Source organism: Aulonocara stuartgranti, assembly GCF_965226115.1.
Source record: "Aulonocara stuartgranti genome assembly, chromosome: 17".
In the NCBI taxonomy this organism is placed as follows: domain Eukaryota; kingdom Metazoa; phylum Chordata; class Actinopteri; order Cichliformes; family Cichlidae; genus Aulonocara; species Aulonocara stuartgranti.
Genome location: NC_138953.1, coordinates 2,212,998 through 2,232,432, shown reverse-complemented (window position 1 = coordinate 2,232,432; position 19,435 = coordinate 2,212,998). Strand labels below are relative to the sequence as shown.

General features: G+C 42.0%; 3 protein-coding genes across 8 annotated transcripts; 1 reads left to right on the top strand and 2 right to left on the bottom strand.

The window, feature by feature from the left end:
• Nucleotides 1–84: 84 nt before the first annotated feature.
• On the bottom strand, nt 85–4,632 carry LOC309691840 (uncharacterized protein). 3 transcript variants are annotated; one of them, XM_082509808.1, is made up of 4 exons: nt 2,333–4,632; nt 2,005–2,241; nt 1,820–1,914; nt 85–1,380 (listed from the first exon to the last, which is right to left on the bottom strand). In XM_082509808.1, the coding sequence occupies exons 3-4, from the start codon at nt 1,885–1,887 to the stop codon at nt 399–401; spliced, it is 1,050 nt and encodes a 349-aa protein (XP_082365934.1). In that variant the 5' UTR covers nt 1,888–1,914; nt 2,005–2,241; nt 2,333–4,632; the 3' UTR covers nt 85–398. The 3 variants fall into 3 exon arrangements, with proteins under 3 accessions (XP_082365934.1, XP_082365933.1, XP_082365935.1); XM_082509807.1 differs by having other exon boundaries at nt 1,820–2,241; nt 2,333–2,404; nt 2,527–4,632; XM_082509809.1 differs by lacking the exons at nt 1,820–1,914; nt 2,005–2,241; nt 2,333–4,632 and adding an exon at nt 1,477–1,506.
• A 99-nt stretch (nt 4,633–4,731) lies between these two features.
• On the top strand, nt 4,732–11,525 carry krr1 (KRR1 small subunit processome component homolog). Its single transcript, XM_082509806.1, has 10 exons — nt 4,732–4,848; nt 5,374–5,549; nt 6,299–6,433; nt 6,578–6,703; nt 7,013–7,096; nt 7,404–7,460; nt 10,369–10,539; nt 10,667–10,744; nt 10,862–10,958; nt 11,091–11,525. The coding sequence occupies exons 1-10, from the start codon at nt 4,773–4,775 to the stop codon at nt 11,249–11,251; spliced, it is 1,161 nt and encodes a 386-aa protein (XP_082365932.1). The 5' UTR covers nt 4,732–4,772; the 3' UTR covers nt 11,252–11,525.
• Nucleotides 11,526–12,693: 1,168 nt separating this feature from the next.
• Nucleotides 12,694–17,805, bottom strand: glipr1a (GLI pathogenesis-related 1a). 4 transcript variants are annotated; one of them, XM_082509812.1, is made up of 7 exons: nt 17,536–17,718; nt 17,395–17,414; nt 16,682–16,930; nt 16,457–16,569; nt 14,383–14,468; nt 13,140–13,166; nt 12,694–12,971 (listed from the first exon to the last, which is right to left on the bottom strand). In XM_082509812.1, the coding sequence occupies exons 1-7, from the start codon at nt 17,600–17,602 to the stop codon at nt 12,820–12,822; spliced, it is 714 nt and encodes a 237-aa protein (XP_082365938.1). In that variant the 5' UTR covers nt 17,603–17,718; the 3' UTR covers nt 12,694–12,819. The 4 variants fall into 4 exon arrangements, with proteins under 4 accessions (XP_082365938.1, XP_082365937.1, XP_082365936.1 ...); XM_082509811.1 differs by lacking the exon at nt 17,395–17,414 and having other exon boundaries at nt 16,703–16,930; nt 17,536–17,805; XM_082509810.1 differs by lacking the exon at nt 17,395–17,414 and having other exon boundaries at nt 17,536–17,804.
• Nucleotides 17,806–19,435: the final 1,630 nt, after the last annotated feature.

Genomic DNA, 19,435 nt, shown 5'->3' with positions numbered 1-19,435 from the left:
GATGGAGACTCGTGTAGAAATATGAATGAGTTCATAAAACTGGTCAAACTGTCATGGTGTGTTGTGACAGGCAGGTAGTAGGACCCAAACACAGGACTCTTAGGTGGAATGAAACTTAAATCAGCAGCTTTTATTGCTGGAAAAACATCTTCATTAGGGATAAATATCACAAAAACCTCAAAACTCATATAGCAACTCAACTGAACTCCAGAAACTAAAAACTAGGAAAACAAATCAGGAACTATGAACAAGAATTAAGTAAAGAACACGAAGGGGGGAAAAAACACCCAGCCCACTGAAAACTTAAGAAACCCCAAAATCATGAACAGCAATCATCAAGGAACATATTTACATATTTACAGTTACTGGAACACCAACACTGGGTCACAGTTTCAATGTCAGTCGGTGACTTTTGGTCTGCAACAACAGCAGAGCAGACTTCTCAGTCTTTTGAAGAAGCCCTTTTTCTTCTTCTTGATCTGAAGGTCTTTGCACTTCATACTGGATTCGGGTTCAGGAAAAGGTTCCTCACAGGGAACATCAGGAACTGGCCCAATTTCCAAACGAGATCCTTTGATCTTATGCTCTTCGCCTTTAACACTGGATTTGGACTCTGCATAGGGTTCTTCACGGGGAACGTCAGCCACTGCCACACTTTCCGAAAGACCTTCAATCGTAAGGTCTTCAGCCTTCAGACTAGAAGAACTTTCAGAAAGAAGTTCCTCACAGGGAACGTCAGGCTCTTGCACACTTTCGGAAAGAGCTCCTTCAATCGTAAGGTCTTGAAAACTCAGACTGGATGCCCTTTCAGCAAGAAGTTCCTCACAGGGAACGTCAGGCTCTGGAACACTTTCTGAAAAAGATCCTTCGGCTGGTGGAACATTTGCCATTGAAAGACCGTCAGAGGAGCGCTCTCCATTTGTGTTCTTCACATCAGGAAGACTTGAAGGGGGCTCAAAGATTTCACATATCTGGATCATTGCTACATCAGCAATGGTCTTCAGCAACACTGGTGCAAAGTTTGCAACTTTGATAGACAGAATTTCTTGAGGAAATTTCTGCCTGATCTCCGTCAGGATGCTGTTGACCATATCGTCTCGGATGGAGCGGGTGAAGATGGCCTGTGTTTCCATCGCCGTGAGACTCCTGGAGACACGATCTAAAGTGGCCTTGGTGACACTCGTGGAGAGGATGCTTAGACTCTGGGAGGCCATGTTTAGGAGGGGACGAGGAGGAAGCTCCCAGAAGCTCTGGAGAACACGGGGAACTACCTCGATCACTACCTCCTGCACGGTGAGCAGTTTGCTGTTATGCTGTTCCTGCTGCTTCTCTTTTAGGATTTCAACGTAATCCTTCACCACGCTCAGGAGTTTAGGTGCTCTGTAGAAAAACATGATAAGAGGTATCTTTTAAACATATTCAAAGCATCACTTAAATATTGAAACACTGTAGCTGGACTGTTAACCCTGTAACCACCTTTGTATCATACATGAGTTTCTGAGACCTCGATCTCATCAACATGATCAATACTTGCTATAATTTCAAAATATTATGGACAAAAAAAGTTTTTTTTGTCTAAAATTAACATTGTCGTTAACAAAAAGTTGCCAAAAACACCCAGTGTATCAAATGTGATACAAAAAATATGATAAATACATGATAAAAGTAAATCATACACAACATGACATAGCAAAGAACTCATGTGTGGCTTTTGTTTAAAGGGTTGATAAACATCTCAGTTCCAAAGAATCTGAATTTTCTGGCTGTTTTTTGATGGGTTGGGTCTTACAGGGTTAATGACTGTATACATGTGACTCACTGAAATTTAGGAGGCACGGCCTCTGGGAACTGAAGAAGCATTCTGGCTTCAAATTCAACGTCCCTCATTTTATTGATGACGTTCACCGCCCACACCTGAAACAGAAAACACATTTACAGTGCGCTTATGTGTAAAGGTTATGTGAACATAATGAAAAAAAAGTCTTGTGGGTTTTCTCGTCTTACCAGCCTTAGAAGAGGTTTGGCTTCCTCTTCTTCAAAATCCTCTAATTCAAACTCCCACAGCCTTCAAAAGAGAGCAAAGCAGAGGTTTTACACGTCATCAGGTGTGACAGTAACTCACTGCTCTCTGAGTGTCTCCCTGCTCTTCTCCACCAAAAGATCTCTCAGATCTTCAGCAGTGAGGTTCGGTGGAATTAGATCTTCCTGCTGAAGTCTGAGAAACTCCGTCATAATCGCAATCTAAAAGTAAAGGAGACATTTAATCACCACCACTCTCAGAAATGACCTGATATTTTCTGTCAGCTTTGGTTTGCATGAATCTGGGTCTAACCTGAGTCCTGTAGCCCGGAAGATGCCAGCAGATCTTTACAGCAGTTTCATAAATCGGTGTGTTGAACAACACCTGTCAAAGAAATAGCAATTTAGTCATTGTTACTTAAAATGATTCTCAGTTTGTCAACTTTTAAAACTACAACAAATTCTTCAAATTATTGAAATGCAGTAAAAACTAAAACGGTCACATACCCTGATAGGTTTATAGATTCCTTGACTTGATTCCATTTCGGCGTTTTCAAATCACAGTCGGGAAGAAAAACTTTAACTGCTCTCCAACGATGGCGTACGGGGGATCTGGACCTGAAAATGCTCTCAGCTCGGTGGTCTCGCACAGATGAGCTCTTTTGACAGTCTGATGTTTATTTATGTTTATTTATCTGAAGCCTGACAGCAGCTGGTATATACACAGCTTTGGATAAACTGGCCCTTTAAACAGCCCAGAGGAAGAAGAGACCTCTGCGTTATCAGTAGAGCCTAAAGCCAGAAGCACAATAATAATAATACTGTTAATATTATTTTTTATAGCAATAATACCCCAAATAATTAAGTCATTAACTACTAGGATGCCTACTGACATGTTTTCTTAGTTACTCATATTTAGAGAGGCCACATTCGTCATGCTTCACAGGAGGTCAGGAGTGACCGATGAAAGTGATGCTACGTTAGAGTCTGTCCCTGGACTGGTTGTTTGCTTCTCTATGAGTTCAGCAGGAGGAGGTGAACCCACAGCTGGGAGCGGTTCTCTAGTGGGTTCAGTATCATACTTGTGTTCATCCTGGTCTGAACCTGGTCAGAAGAACTCACTTCACTTTTGAAAATTCAATACTAGTCCCACATTTATAAAAGGTAACCCCAAACAGTCTACAACGGTTGTTTTCTCTCCACCAAAGCAAATTTGTTTGAAGAGCTTTTTGTAACTTCACTTCTCCAAAAAGCAAATAAAGAGAATAAACAAAAAATTACTGAACGATCGTCAGAATTACCAGAGCTAACGTAGATCGGTTTATGCACTTGAGTCAGGAGGGGTAAGAAAAGTGCCTGAATTGACTGCAATCTGCAATCTACTGACATCTAATGGTGACATTTAAACACGTGGTAACTTTAATGATACTTGAAAATAGGCCAGGATCTGCACTGCTTCAGCCTGAGCCTGTTCAGTCAGCACAAACAGTCGTGTAATAATAATAAATATGACTTTTCCTTCCTTTTCCATAAAAAGGGATGTCTCACGTGCTCACTGCAGTTACAGTAGTGTTACTAGAAATATTAAGACACAAATGGCAGTAATACTTTATAAAAGGCCTAATGACTAAAATCAGGTAACTTAGGTACAGCTGCTCAACTGCTCATTAAGACAAATCAGCCAGTCACATGACTGGAAATCGGTGCATTTACAGTAGGCATGCAGACCTAGTCATGATGACAAAGGTCAAACTTACCACCTTTAGGTGACTGAATGACATAAGACAGCAACGTGCAGGTATTTGTAATTTTTCTGCGACCTCTATCTCTGTGTTTGATCATCAGTCTGCAAAGGCAATGTGTTTTTTGGTACTCCGAAAAATGTACACATGTACTCTGCATACAGCAACAGAGCACTGATCTTTCCTGCCATTTCACATTTGTTGTGCTTAGAGTGCAATATAAGATTTTCCATTTATAATATGTTCCATACTTAACCGTTTTGGAGACTTTTATGTTGTTTGGCAGGATAATGGCATCACATTGAATTTTAGGTGTTAAAAATACACAGTGACTGATTTTCATGTCAACAAGTAAATAAATATTCTGATGAAGAGCCACTAAAGGAAGCTTTTGGAATAACTCTCAGCAGTAATGTGGACGTGAAATAGTTGGTAGACATATTATTAACCCTATGAGAAAAAGCTTTAGTTCTATTCAGGTACAGAGACGTATTTAGGCTACAGGAAACAGTTTTATTCAAATACTGTCAAAATATTGTCAAAATGCTATAGTGGTGATCCGTGACTGCCTTTTTAAAGTGACCCATTGTAAAGTGACTGCAAATATTGTGGAACAGATTCATAGTGTTTAATTGCTTGTGTGCCGGATGGATTAAACACGAAAAACAGGAGCTGCAGAAACCCAGTAATGCTGAAGACGCATGCAAGGAATCTATCTGTGCGTTTGCATCTGTGTGTCAGAGTGTGTGTATGTTTTTACCTTTAATTTGAGACACACACACACACACAGAGAATGCCTACAGCATTCACACAGTAAGCTTCGTACAGTTAAGCACAATCACTACATGACAGAAACACAAGCTTAATCGCTCTATCATTAAAAATGGTATCCATGTTTGCCTGAATAAAAACAAACAGGTGAGATGTTAGAAAGCTTTTATTTTTATTTTAGTAGACGCTCCAGGTTGCACCAGGAAGAGTACTGTACGTCACTTCCGTTTCTTCTCAGCAATGGCGTCCTCCACAGCCAGTGACGGCGTGAGTGAGGAGCAAACGGGGAAAAAATCGAAGAAGACTAAAAGCCAAGGTGAGTTTGATTGTTTCGCGTCAGATGAGGTTAAGTGACACCAGCGAGCCGTCCCGCGTGAACAACAGGATTGTTTCCCAGCTTTAGACGACGGCTGCGAGCCATGCTGGAGTTCTGCTAGCATGGCGGCTCTCGCATTGTAAACAGATTGTTTGGTGAGTGCAGTTACCCTCACTCGCTAAATGGTCGCATCAAGAAAAAATAACCCGAACATTTACTTTTCACATACTTAAACTGACAAGTGTTTGCTGACGCCGGGCAGCTAGCTATTACCTGCCGGGATTCAAACACGTTTCCAAAGTCTGCAGCCTGAGTCGCCTCAGCCAGGGGAACACGTCGATGATGAGAATTTCAAACGTGTCTTATTTTAGTCAGTGGACTGTTCTCCGCGTTCCTTCAGTATATCTTTTCAATATTCTGTCTCTAACTCACCCTGTTCCCTTTGCTTAAGTATACCTCGTGTTGGTAGTCCATGCCTCCGTTGTAGTAACGTTGTAGTAACGTGACTTCACGTGCGTCCTGCAGTGGATGAATCCGAACTCCTGACAGTTCCCGATGGATGGAAGGAGCCACTGTTCACCAAAGAGGATAACCCCCGCGGTTTGCTGGAGGAGAGTAGCTTTGCCACCCTCTTCCCCAAGTACAGGGAGGCCTACTTGAAAGAGTGCTGGCCTCTGGTGGAGAAGGCTTTAGGAGAGGTGGTGAGTCAGAACAAGCTGCTTGCACTGAACACAGATGATAATACTTGTCTGTCAGCTGTATCTCAATTATAATGTAGCTCAATGAAGAAAGTCAACCTTTTTTTTACCACTTTCTTTAGTCTAATCAGGTTGTATGCTATCTTGTATTAATATACACATATAGTGGATATAAAGTCTGCACTCCCCTGTTAACAGATTTACAATGTAAAAAAGGTTCCAGGATAAATTATTTCAGGGTTTTAAAATTTTATTGTGACTTATCACCTGTAAGTTCAAATGAAAAAACACTGAAATCTTGTAAGCGGAGGAATAGAAATGAGAAATTCAGCACTAGTGGTCCAAATGTGTTAGTTTGTGTTCTTTTACTCGGCCAAATCGCTACAACAACATATGCTGACCACACAACCTCTCAGGAGGTTGTGTGGTCAGCATTGGAAATTGTGGAATGTGTCACTGTTTAAAGATGCCCACGACACCTTTAAGCAGTGAGACTTCTTTGATGCTTTGTAAGCTCTTTGTATCTTTCAGCAAAGGCCACGGTCCACAGTGTCAGAAAGTCCTACAGCTGAACTATATTTGAATTCATTTTGAACACTGCCACATCCCCAGTTATTATCACACATTATTTCTCTCCTCTGTAACATTTTCTCACAGTTAAGTGTTAAGTTGGCTCTTACATTGGCAGCTTTACGAGGCTGAATTGCCGACCTGAGCTGTTCACATACTGAATCATTTGTTGTTGTTCTCAGCACATTAAACCTTCTTTGGACCTAATAGAAGGCAGCATGACAGTCTGCACCACTAAGAAGACCTTTGACCCTTATGCCATTGTGAGAGCCAGAGATCTTATTAAGCTGCTGGCGAGGAGTGTGCCATTTGAACAGGTAACACTACTGTGCCAGTTTGCAGCATGCACAACATGTAGATTTCATCCTTTAATGTTTTCGAGTATGTGTGTGATTGCTGTCACTAAGCACTCAGAGTGATGCAGACTTTTTGATACCTCAGTGATGTGTTGTTGCCTCCAGGCTGTAAGAATATTACAGGATGACATCGCCTGTGACATCATCAAAATTGGCACTATGGTGAGGAGTAGAGAGCGGTTTGTGAAGCGAAGGCAGCGACTCATTGGCCCCAAAGGCTCCACCCTAAAGGTGAGTCACACCAGAGTCCAGCTTTCTGAGGTCTTTCTGTCTGAAGTTAATCACGGCTTCCACAGAGTGTTGTGATGGATGTTAGGAAAAAGTAGGAGAATCCAATTTGTTTCTAAACCATGAATTGTGCATCTGTGTCACTGATTTTCACCAGTCTGCAATGTAAACAAGTCTGTGTTGTGTACTTTTGAATCAACGTCAGTAGGTGGCAGCATTTATCGGCCCATGTGTCTTTGCAACTCTCGTTAACAGATGATTTCTTTTGAAGTTCTGTCTGTGTGCTTCATGTTGCCTGTTGCTTCTCTGCAGGCACTGGAATTACTGACCAACTGCTATGTGATGGTGCAGGGGAACACGGTGTCTGCACTGGGACCCTACAGCGGATTAAAGGAGGTAAGACTGTCAGTAATGGGCGACTAAACATAATAAGATCAGTTGTATTAATGAAAAGGTGCCTACGCTGACTACTTTAGTGTGTTTGTTTATCCTGTGACATCAGGGTATACAGAACCTCCTGACAGCTAAACATCTGAGCCCACTGTGTGGGTTCATGCGTGGGAGTAAAAGAGAGAAGTTGTTGGTGTAATACAAACGCTCTTCAGTTTGGGTTTAGCTAAACCTGATGGAGAGGTGAACTGTTACTGTAATGAGACAAAGAATGTTGAAGCATTTATGATTTTCTTCTGCCTCTGCTTTTCAGGTTCGTAAAGTGGTGTTGGACACCATGAAGAACATTCATCCCATTTACAACATCAAGGTGTGTTCAAACTGCTGCAGAAACAATAGTCAGAGTGAAACTGCGCTGCATTTATGCCCAGTGATGATGTTTTCCATCCTTGTTCTTGATTTCCTGACTGAAGTCCATCTCTCTGGGTTTGCACGCCAAGGTTGGCTCAGCCCAGAGCTGAGGGCATGAAAGAGCATGCTTCACAGAGCTGACTATTTAAAATAGGACTTCCTGTTTTGTATGAGTCACAGAATGTTATTTAAATTGCCTAACCAGTAGTTACAGCTTACAGCACTGTGCAGAAGTCTTTAGCCAGCCATCATTTTAATATATTTTACTTCCATGGAGCCAGACTTTCTTGTAAAAGTGTGAATAGTAGCTCTACATTTCTTTTCATGGGGTCTTTTCTTCCCTCATTCCTTTACAGTCGAGGTACCTGATCATTTTCATAGGAATGTTTTTCCAATATTTTACAACAGAAAAATATTCCTCCTGAACAGAACATCAAAGGGAGCCTGTTGAGCTGGTTCAGGCATCAACATAATGCCTCCTTGAAAACCTTCCAGGCTTTGAAGAAGCTATTCTTAAGGGAAATTAACTGGGAAAAAGGGTTAAATTACACAAGCCCTGAACTAAAAATGTCAACAGGTCTGATGGATTGAAACTCTAAATGTTCCTGCTCGTATTAGAGGTTAGGACAGAGATACAACAGTGAGTTTCCAGCGTCTGTAAAACACACTGGAGGTTCTGTCTAGGGCTGCTCGATTATGGCAAAAATGATAATCACGATTATTTTCACTGAAATTGAGATCTCGATTATTTGACGATATTTATTTAACAATAACAATGTATTGAATAATGACTTTAAAGATTGTCATAAAATAGTGTGCAAATACTGATAACAGTGCAAATGTTTGCAATATAAAAAAATAAATGAAAAATGTAAACATCTGTGTTTAGTGAACTTTGCAGTGTTGCTCTGTGGTGCAGCTACGACACTGTAGCAAAGTTTACACACTGTGTCTACTTGATCCACGTCTGACTCCGCCAACCCATAATGTTTCCACACCACTGAAGTTTTTTTTTACCTCTCTTTTCAACCAACGGCAGTCACTCTCCTCTCCAAATAACTTCTGCTTAGCTTTCCGAGCTTCCCTCGGGTCCTCTTAATCAGCGGTCCCCAACCCCCGGGCCTCGGACTGGTACCGGTCCGTTAGTCGTTTGGTACCAGGCCGCGAGAGTTGAGGCTCAGGTGTGAAATGTATAGTTTTCAGGGTTTTTATCGGTTTTCAGCGTTATTTTGTTATCGTTTTTATCGTTTACTCAGTTTTCCTGGGTCTTTTCACGTGTGTTATGAATAAATTTTCTTTTTTTCGGTACCAGTACTAGTTTTATTTTGTCTTATTTATCCGCGACACCTTAAAGGCCGGTCCATGAAAATATTGTCGGGCATAAACCGGTCCGTGGCGCAAAAAAGGTTGGGGACCGCTGCTCTCAGTGTTGCCAACTCCTCAGTAAGGAAAATCGCTATTGGTTGTCCTAAAAGTCGCTAGAAGTCGCCAAATGACGTCATCGCCTAATTTGTATAATTGGTCATGCTAATGTAATTGTAACCTACGTTGTTGGAGAGAGAAATAACATCGTGGAAGAGACATAAAGTGAGTAAAAAACGTCCTAAATGCAGTTAGAATTTATTTAGAACTACAAATTAAATTTCTTTTAGCAATTATTGTTTTTTAATGTCACAATTCCAACCCTGCTCCTTTATCCGGGCCTGGACTGGCAAAAGTGACCCGAAATTGGCACTCTGGTGGAGTTAGTTTGTGTGTGAGAGTGTTTGTTTATAAGTAGTTTTAAACCTTGTGATCCACAAAACAGCATAACAGTAGAAGAAGAATTGACTGCGTTAGAGTCAGTGCGGGAGCAGCGGCTTCACTCATGCGCGATTCATTTGCCCTTTGGACGCATGGGTGTGAACATCTCCTGCCCTGATAACAGCGGGGGAGGACTATCCTCCGCCTGGGAGAGCTTTGGCACGGGTGAGGTGCCCACGGCAGCACCCGCTGCTTGTTGAGAGTAAGAGCGATACGCATTTTCACGTCAAAAAGTCGTCATAAATAAGTCTCCAATAATACCAGAAAAAGTCGCCAGATTTGTCGCTAGTCGCTTTTTAGAAAAAAAGTCACTAAGGGGGTCTGAAAACTCCCTAAATATAGCGACAAAGTCGCTAAGTTGGCAACACTGGCTGCTCTTAATTGTTGTGACACGTGTTCGAAATGCAGAGAGGTGCGCTGGATTTGCCACACGGAGCAGCGCGAGAGTAAAGCACGAGGGAGGAGCTAATAATCGGCTCAGTCATTTTTTAATGATCGTTGAAAGCCCAGATCGTAATCGTGATTAAAATTCGATTAATTGAGCAGCCCTAGTTCTGTCGTGGTTTCAGTGGTGGAGGTCTCGTCAAAATTGGTGGTGGTCTGCTGATTGCAGAAAAATACCTTCAGATTCTGAGCTGTCATGCAATACCATCTGGAAGACATGACAGCGATCTCAAACTCACTGCCAATGCAGGAAAAGCATATCTGATGGAAAAGCAGATCAGTGTTATTCAAACTGTGTGGGATCATCTTGTGAACAGAACAAAAGAAGAGCCTTGGAATTTCCTCTGAGACGTTGACTTGTTGGAAATGTTCTTTGGTTTCGTTGGTTTCCATTTATGTTTGCACATTTCAGTAAATCCCTCCACTTACCGCTGCACTTATTTCCCAGTTTTCTAGCAAAAAACGAAATAAGCGACTTTTGCACAGTGCAGTCTTTAATAAAACAGCATTTTACTGCAGTCACTACATAAGGTGTAAATACACAACATGACCAAAGTATTGCATCTTTATAACTGCTGTTCTGCCCCTCCATCACCACCACCCACGGCTGCAACCATCAGACTCTGATGATCAAACGGGAGCTGTCCAAAGACCCCGAACTGCGGATGCAAAACTGGGAGCGCTTTCTGCCCAAGTTCCGACACAAGAATCTTGCCAAGCGCAAGGAACCCAAGAAGAAGAGCGTGAAGAAGGAGTACACCCCGTTCCCTCCTCCACAGCCAGAGAGCAAGGTCAGGGGAAGCATGTTTGAAGAATTTCAGTGTTTCTAATGTATAACAAACACACACAACCGCTGAGACTAAATTGCATGTTGAGGCAATTTAAAGTACGTTTCAAATATGTGGACTTCCTATGCAGGTTGACCAGGAGCTGGCCACAGGAGAATTCTTCCTGCGGGAGAGTGTGAAGAAAAGGAAGAAGATGGAAGAAATCAAGGTGAGAATTTATGGTGGCTTTGTCTCTTTCGGTTTTCTTCAGGCTGCTTTTGAGTTTCAGTGGCAGCAACCAAGCATTGTGTAACGTCGCCTTTGTAAACTTCCTTCCTCTTTGTAGGTGAAACAGGCCACCGCACTGACCAAGAAGCAAGAAGAGCGGAACAAAGCCTTCATTCCTCCTAAAGAGAAGCCTCTGATGAAGAAGACTGCTAAAGGTAGAAATATTAAAACAAGCACTGATCTCAGAACCTAGCAGTGACAAATTAAAGGAAAAACCTGGATTCTCGAGCACTTGGTATAGCTTTGCCCTTAATTTGTCCATTCTTGTCTCATCTATGTATCCACAGCTCCTACAGAAGGCAAGCTGGACATCGAAGCTATAAAGGACAAAGTAAAAAAAGCCAAAACAAAGAAACTGGGTGCTCCACCATTAAACCCTGCACCTCCCACCAGCAGCACCACTGAAAAGAAGAAGAAGAAGAGCAACAAAGCGAAAAGCAAAGGCTAACTGTGCACTGTTCCCTGTGCTGTGGCACTTGTTGGACAGAGAAAAGACTCTGAGCTCACAGCAAGAAGAATTTCAGTGAATGTGTAGAGCGTGGATCAAGATGATGCTTCGTCTGTCTTGACTTTCCTTTTTACAGTGTTACACAGTGACGGGAATGTGTTGGTTTTTTCCTTCTGTTTGACTCGCTTGCTATTAATTATTTCCAGAGGAAAAAAAATGTAAAATTAAAGGAGTTATTTTTTCTTTTTTAAATAAACTAGGTCTTGTTTTCTTACATTTCCCTTAATTTCCATTTTTGCTGTGTTACCATAGATGCCCAGTGTCCAAAACCTTAAAGAAATACACCCATTATTAGGCACACCTTTCAAGGCCTGGGTTGGACCCTTTTTGCCTTCTGAAGTGCTTTCTTTGATTTGCACTATAATGGGAATAAGGCATTCCAATCACTTCCATGGCTACAGGTGTATTAAGTCAAGTATCTGGGCATGCAGATTGCTTCTACCTGTATTTGTGAAAGAATGGATTGCTCTCAGGAATGCTATGCTCCTAAATATTTCACAGTAAACTGTTGATTGGTATTACATCAAAGTGGCGAGGCGCAGAGTACGCAGAGATCACCATCTTTCTTTAGAGTCGATCACTACAGACATTTTCATGGCCCCAACTTTGTGGGAGCAGTTTAGGGACTGTTCCAACATGACTGTGCATCAGTGCACAAAGCAAGGTCCAGAAAGACCTGGACAAGCAAATGAGGTGTGAGTAAACTTGACTTGAGTCTTGACCTCAGTCCAACAGAAAACCTTTGGGATGAATTAGCAACAGCGAGCCACGCCTTCCCATCCAACATCAGTGTCTGACCTCACAAATGGGCTTCTGGAAGAATGGCCACAAATTCCCATTTAAAATAAAACTCCTTAACCTTGTGGAAAGCCTTCCTAGAAGAGTTGAACCCAGGCTTACTGCTCTCTGGCTATAAGCCATATGGTCGCCTGTTCCCCCACTGAGCCTAACTGTGCCCCCCACTCTGCAGCTGGATGTCACTCAAGTCTCAAGTTCATATGTGTGTGAAAGCAGATGAGCGAATACTTTTGGGAGTATCGTGGACGTTAACCACGTGCTGGACCACCTAGTGACCACAGATCTTGGTCCTTGGACATGACAGCATCACACAGTTGCTTGTCTGTACATGAATGGTGCAAATCCCCCATTCTGCTCTTACTGGAGCCCAACGTTTGTGTTGTGCATTAAAAAATGCTCTTATGCACGCCCCGGTTTGAACGCGTGGCCGAGTCACTGTTGTCATCAGCTCGTAGCAGTCTGGCCATTCATCTCTGGCCTGACCACCTTAAACGTGCTGTCAAATGAAAGATTACTTTTGAGCACTGACTTTGTTGTTGGTGCTATAATGTGAGACTGATAGTGGAGTTGATAGTTGATAATAATTAAGCAGAGATAAAAGTAATTTTATTAATTTTCATACACGTTACATTTGTGGGCCTAAGCCTCACATGGACAGAATAATTTGCTTAATGTCTAAAGGAAATCAGTGTTGCTCAGGCCAAGCTGCTTTATTCATAGCAGAATGCATCAGGGTAGAAGTAGTGGACTACATACGCTGTAATGAAAGTGAAGCTGAGGGCAACCGGCCGAGCGATCAGAACGCTGACAGGGCTAGAGCTGCTGGTATCCGAGGTGTCCCAGTCTGGGCTCCAGTTGTAGCCTGGAAATGCAAAAATGGTTTTTATGACAAATTCTGAGTGCAGTGGAATGTGCTGCTTACTTCATTACTACACACTGACAAACTTCAGCTGTGGACTTTTAAAGCCATGTGAGCTACACCTTACCCTTCACTGCTATTATTTTTTGGCTTAATCACCATCAGACTTACTTTTCTGTGAATCACGTTCAGGACTACCTGCAACAACATTAAGACACAAGAGAACAAGGTGACATATTTTAAGATGTAAACGCACAGCTCAGTGACTGTGAGTAATAACTGTATTTTACCGCATTCATTAATCCTTAATCATCCAAGTAGCATACAGGCTACTTGGACTTATAATAGGAAAAAAAAGTAATTTTCTCTCGAGCCCAAAATAGATAGATAAAAAGATAATCATGGTGGAAGATTAGGTGCTCCCCGTCATTCATTCATTAATCCTTAATCATCCAAGTAGCATACAGGCTACTTGGACCTATTTAGTGACTTTGGTTATAAAATAATAGGAAAAAAATGTAATTTTCTCTCGAGCCCAAAATAGTTGAGGAGTTGCAGAAATGTGAAGCAAAACCTGGGCGGAGCGGAGTTCCCTGTCTCTGTTCAGACGCTACCCTGTGATTGCCTTGTGCTAAAGTGAACATCACCATGAAGCTTGTTGTCTCTTTTTTCTGAAACCATTTGAATTTTGCAACGGTAACCAAGTTACGGTCATTTAAAGAGAGGATGTAAAACGGACCTCATGGTTCATGGTAAAAAGATAAGGGGGTTAGTCATGGTGGAAGATTAGGTGCTCCCCGTCCTCCACCTGCTTCCTTCTTTTTGTTTGGTCTTTTATAAGTTTGTCCTACACCAGCTTTTATGTCATACCTTTTCTCTTTTTAGTTTCAGGGGATACATGCAGTCCAAGTGGGGTTTTATATTATTATTAAATACTTTAAAAATGTTTAAAACCAGTGTCACTTCCAAGAAAACACTGACTTTTTTGGCCTCCTTTAGTCAGAATTCTGCTTTTTTGATGAAGGGATGAGAGTTTTTCTCTTGGAGCTCCTTCACACCACCCTAAATGTGTTTTCCTATAACAGAGGGCCTGGGCAGCATGCACGGTGAACATTCCAGGTTGCAGATTACAACCCGCAGACAGCAAGCATGAACTTGTTTATTTACAATGATTCACATTCGCTGACACAGGACACGATTCATGAATCCTGTAGGTTTGTGAAAATGACAGCAAGAACATTACTGTGCAAATGTCAGTTAATGAGGCCCACTGTGTTAAAGAGTTAATATCCATGCTGATTTCTAATCAGAATTTTCACATCTTTAAAATGAGCTGGGCTGAAATTTGAACTTGTGGTTTGATTGAAGATAAGCAGCAACTTTTCACACTGAACCAGAGACACTTGATACTTACGACAGAGTTTATTCTCACAAGTGCCACTGCACCTCAAGCAGGCTCCCCCCTCAGATGCATATGGGTGCTGTCCGATTATATTACCCCTGTAAAAGAAAAGAAACAGAGGCTCAGTCACCTCACCACACTCTAGGTGGAAAATTTCTGGAATTATCTTCACTTCCCCTTATCATCTTACCTCCGCCTCCCACGTTATCACACACACACACATCTGCTTGCTTCAACATAGGGTCATTTTAAAGATGACGTTTCTTTCTTTCATTGTTATTGTCAAAAGATCCCAGAAAAACATATAAATCAGTGATATTAATTTGTTTCTCAGTACTTTCTGCTTATAGTAACCTCTTTATACCACAAAAAAGGTTAGGGGAGAAGGACAGGATAAAAGTGAAGGTATGGAAAAGAGCCAAAGATTATTAATAACTTAACACACAGTGGGTTCGTTCCAACAGTCCATGCTGCTTAGGGAGGGTCCTAAAAGTGAGAGAAGTGACCTGTGAGTATCTGTGTGGCATCCATACTAAGAGCTGTTCCAATTCTGGAGCTGCAAACATCCTTGCTAAAAACATGCTTCCTTTAGCATAGGATACACTGGACCTTTATGAAAGGGGAGGAGAAAACACTGTCCCATAATTAATTGTGGCCATTCATAAAAACAACAGACATTATTTTTAAAAAAGTGTCTCAGATCATTGTAACTGCACCCTTGCTCCCTTTTTTAGTTCATTCACTTCTCATTAGTACATGAGGATCTGCCTGGCCCAGGCAGACTGGCCCTAAACTTTCCTTAGTCTTTAAAATTTCGCCTTTGAATCATACTGAATGATATTTTTTACAGACTATTTTCGTTTGTATGACTTCCATAAAACAACGGGGTTAGAACACATTGTCCCAGGTAAGATTTTGTAGTCTGCAAACAGGAGTTTCAGAACGGCAGACATCCAGCATCACATTGTTAGGGAGAGACCATAGCTGGACTGGCCATCGGCCCACCAGGCATCTGCCCGGTGGGCCGATGGTGATTTTTAGTTTTTATGGGCCGATGATTTTTTTGGGAGGGTTTTTTTGTGACGGTATAAACAATGAAAGGTGTTGGATTGTCCAGATGCTGACCGGTGTGTAAAAATAACTCAGTTGTTTGGTGGTGGCTATGGCGGAGCTTCCACAGAGGCCAGCAGGTGGATGAGGGAAAGGTTAGGCAGGAGGAGCAGAGACCCGAGGTGGCCGCCAGTCCGAGCGTCAGGTGAACTGAACTTCAGGTAAGAAGTTATGACTAGGGATGGGTACCGTATCCAGTGCCATTGTGGCACCGCTTCTGACATAAACGGTAGTAACCAGACCGACAAGCAGCGCACATTTTGGTGCTTTATTTCGGTGCTTTTTTTTCCCTGAGATGTCACACACTTTGAATTCTAGCCAATCATTTTACCTTTTCAAGGATAGTAGGCGGGCCCAAGTACGTACATTCTTTTAGAGCAGAGCTACAGATTAAAAATGCCCAAGGCGAAGCAGTCAAAAGTCTGGCTGTACTCCACAGCAAAAGATGCAAACTCAGCAGCAACAAGTGCTTTAAGCTGATACTGTGCAAAGGAGGTAACTTTTCATAAGGTTTTTGAGATAAGACGGGGCCAGGGAGCCAATGACAAGAAGCCAGTATGGGAGAGATATGCTCAGTCTTTCTACTCCAGGCCTCGAGGGCCGGTGTCCTGCAGGTCTTAGATGTGTCCTTGATCCATCACAGCTGATTTAAATGGCTAAATGGCCTCCTCAACATGTCTTGCAGTTCTCCAGAGGCCTGGTAACGAACGAACCATTTGATTCAGGTGTGTTGACCCAGGGTGAGATCTAAAACCTGCAGGACACCGGCCCTCGAGGCCTGGAGTTTCCACCCTGGCTCTAGTTCCTGTGGGTACTCTCACAGCAGCATTTTGGATGAGTTGACTGCGGCATAACACATACGTATAAACAAATTCCTTTTTTCACATGACACTCAGGGCAGCCCAGAATAACCTGCTGAGACAAAAGTTTTCATTTGCTAATTTCACTGTGTTATTTAAACATGTTTTCAACTTACGCTGTGGCATAGTTGCATACAAAGAGGACACCTTTTTCATTAGTGAAGTGCTTGATGCCATCTGGGCACAGCTGTACTGCACATCCAACTTTGTAGGTGCTGGCCCACACAACCTGCAAAGACCAAAGAGGTTAAAGTGTCACATGCAGAAAAATATAAAAATCATGGTTCACTTTTTTCTCTTTTTTTTCTCCACATTATGCATGCAGTAGAAAGGTCACATACCTGTGTGTAGTGGCCACAAACCTTATTGCAGCTGTTCTTTTGGTAGCTGTAGTCTTTTACTTCATCCACCCATCTCTTTATGGCTTTTGCTGTATTAAATTGTGATGGTGGATAGGCTGTCCATATGTTTTCTCCCACAGAGAGAAAGATAGGGTGCACGCGGGAAGCATCTTTGAGGTAAATGTTGTGATCAAATATACAGCGCTTTGCCCACGCTTTTGCAGTAATGGCTAAGGCCTCATCCCACGTCTGGATAAGCAGATACAGAAGATTTGAAGCATTAGACCTCATCTTTTGTTAATTCAGTTTTTTCTAACACGCTAGTTTCATTTTCGTGCATACACATTTCTGACTTCCTCACTGTTTTTCTAAGTCAGTACATTATTTGTGATACACAAGCAGAAGTAAAAAGTCAAATGGCTGAGTCGACTTCCAAACTTGTGGCGAGGTTTTTGCCACAACATTTGCAGTGCACTTTAGCCATGCCAGAAAGGCAGTTTGAGTGCAATCTATTGCACAGTTTTGTTGTCACCGAACTGTTCTTTATTTCTTTACTTACCGAAGATCTTTTCTATCTGTGACTATCGGTGGCTTTGTCTGTCTTTTATATTACTTCCTCTGACTTCTGCTTAATAACGTCAAGTCTGCTTTGTGAATGTGTTGCATGAAGCTTTGTACAACTGTACATGCTTTAATAACTTTCTTTCCCTCACCTCCTCATTCCCAACAAAGTCTGCAGACAGATCACAGAAGACATGAACAAGTCATTTTTTTCTATCACTGCTTACTCACTGTGATTTTATTACTGCTTTCCAGAACTAGAGAGAGGAAACAAACGCCATTTCTTCACGTACCATGTACAGCATGTCGGTAGCAGGGGGACTGACAGATGACCGCGCCAAGTTGTGCTCCTTCACACATTCCTCAATGAACTTCAAATCACTGATTTCTGGCAGTGAAATCGAGCGCACACCAGAATCCAGGATAATGCAGGCCCACAGCAACCTCTCCACTGCACTCGCCATGCTCCAGATCAGTAAAGTGAAACAAGCTAAAGCGGTGATGTTGTGGTTTGTTGTCGCTTTGACATCTGTCAAGTTGCTGCAGGAAATTACACTTTGAAGAGGAACAGGATGTTCTTACAACACCTAAGAAACCAAAACATGTTCAGAATGGTTCATGTATACATACATAAAGAATCTGCTAAACTGAGATAAAACAGAGATGTGGCTCATTTATGCTTCTTCTCGCCTTTTTGAAGTCTGAATTTGTTACTTTCTCTGAATATTTGCCTAGTTATCCTGACATGTTCAGACAAGATCTGGCCTGTGTGCCATGTTTACATTTTTTTTTCTTTCTTTCTAGAAAAAATAGTGATGTAAGAAAAAAAAATTTCCCCATCAGCATCTGCATAGTCGGTTCCTTCTCCAGCTCGGCCTGTTATCTTAGAACGTTTCTTACCCATCTCACTACCAGAGCTGGTAAAAGTAGTTTTCAATGAAAGCATCGTCCTGTTCACTTGACATTTTACCTGCATCGTTATTCAAAAATGTCTTCCAGTCTATCGGCCCCTGTGTGCTCACCATACTTGACACTTCACCGGTGTCTGGTAAAGTCCCTGCTTATTTTTAAAAATGCTGCCAAATACTTACAGGCCAATTTCAAAAATACCGTCAAACCCAATATCCTTGACAAATTTCAGTCTGGCTTTTGCAGAGCTCATTCTACTGAAACAGTCTTCAGTCTAACATGCAGGAAAATGTTCTGTTCTCCTGATGTTGGACCTCACGTCGGCCTTTGTGACCGTTAACCATCACATTCAGCTTGAGAGGCTGAAATATTGGGTCGGTGTATCTGGATCTGCCTTAGAGTGGTTCTCCTCGTATCTGTCTGAACGATATTTTTCTGTGGCAGTTTCTCGGTACAGGTCATCTTCCACTTCTCTCACCTATGGTGTGCCACAAGGTTCTGTGCCGGGGCCTTTATTGTTTTTAATATATCCACTTCCTCTCCAGCATATTTTGAGCCGTTTTGAGGACATTTGTTACCACTGCAACGCAGATGATATCCAGTTATACATTTCTTTTAAACCCCAAGATGTTTCTAAGCTTCTGAATTAGTGCTTAGAATCCATCAAAGGTTGGATGGCTGACAACTTCCTCCAACTTCATGAAGGAAAGACTGAAGTCCTTGTATGTGCTCCTGACAGACCTGACATAATGAATGCTCTTGGTCCTCTTTCAACATTTGTGAAATCATCTATAAGCTGAAGATAAAGCATCATTTTCACTTAGGCTTCACTGTCATTGAAACCTCTTCAGTACAGCGATACAATGGCACCATCTCCTAAAAGTGTTGCACATACAGCATTGTCTCAGAGGTATTTCTTCAGCGCATACCCACGTTGGAAGAAAGATGTGAACAATTTGGAATTTCTGAATTTATAACTAAAAATGTGGTCCATCTTCACAAAGTAGAAACAAACTCAATCTGACTAAACTAATGCAAACATTGAAACTTTTCAGATCTTTATTGAAAACAGTGAGCAAACCCTTACAGTACCAGCTGGGATGCACCTGAGTGGTGCTTTCAATTGTTAACTTCAGTATTTACTTCCTCTGTGTATCTCTTAAAAGCTTACTCCCTCAAAAATGCACAAAGAAGTCCTACTATTCCCCAAATGTGGACGTAGCGTTTGTAGTGTTCGTCACTTGGATGAAGTCTCTTTAAAGAGAGGAGTTTCTTCCCAGCATT

Bases quoted from the DNA above. Each gene is read 5' to 3' on its own strand.
- LOC309691840 (XM_082509807.1), bottom strand. From the start codon at position 1,932: ATGTGTTTTCTGTTTCAGGTGTGGGCGGTGAACGTCATCAATAAAATG. The intron at 1,381-1,819 runs GTGAGTCACATG...GTTTTTCTACAG, and splicing joins GCCGTGCCTCCTAAATTTCA to AGCACCTAAACTCCTGAGCG.
- krr1 (XM_082509806.1), top strand. From the start codon at position 4,773: ATGGCGTCCTCCACAGCCAGTGACGGCGTGAGTGAGGAGCAAACGGGG. The intron at 4,849-5,373 runs GTGAGTTTGATT...TGCGTCCTGCAG, and splicing joins GAAGAAGACTAAAAGCCAAG to TGGATGAATCCGAACTCCTG. The intron at 10,745-10,861 runs GTGAGAATTTAT...TCCTCTTTGTAG, and splicing joins AGAAGATGGAAGAAATCAAG to GTGAAACAGGCCACCGCACT.
- glipr1a (XM_082509810.1), bottom strand. From the start codon at position 17,706: ATGGCGAGTGCAGTGGAGAGGTTGCTGTGGGCCTGCATTATCCTGGAT. The intron at 16,931-17,535 runs GTACGTGAAGAA...CTGCTTATCCAG, and splicing joins CTACCGACATGCTGTACATG to ACGTGGGATGAGGCCTTAGC. The intron at 12,972-13,139 runs GTAAGTCTGATG...TTGCATTTCCAG, and splicing joins TGAACGTGATTCACAGAAAA to GCTACAACTGGAGCCCAGAC.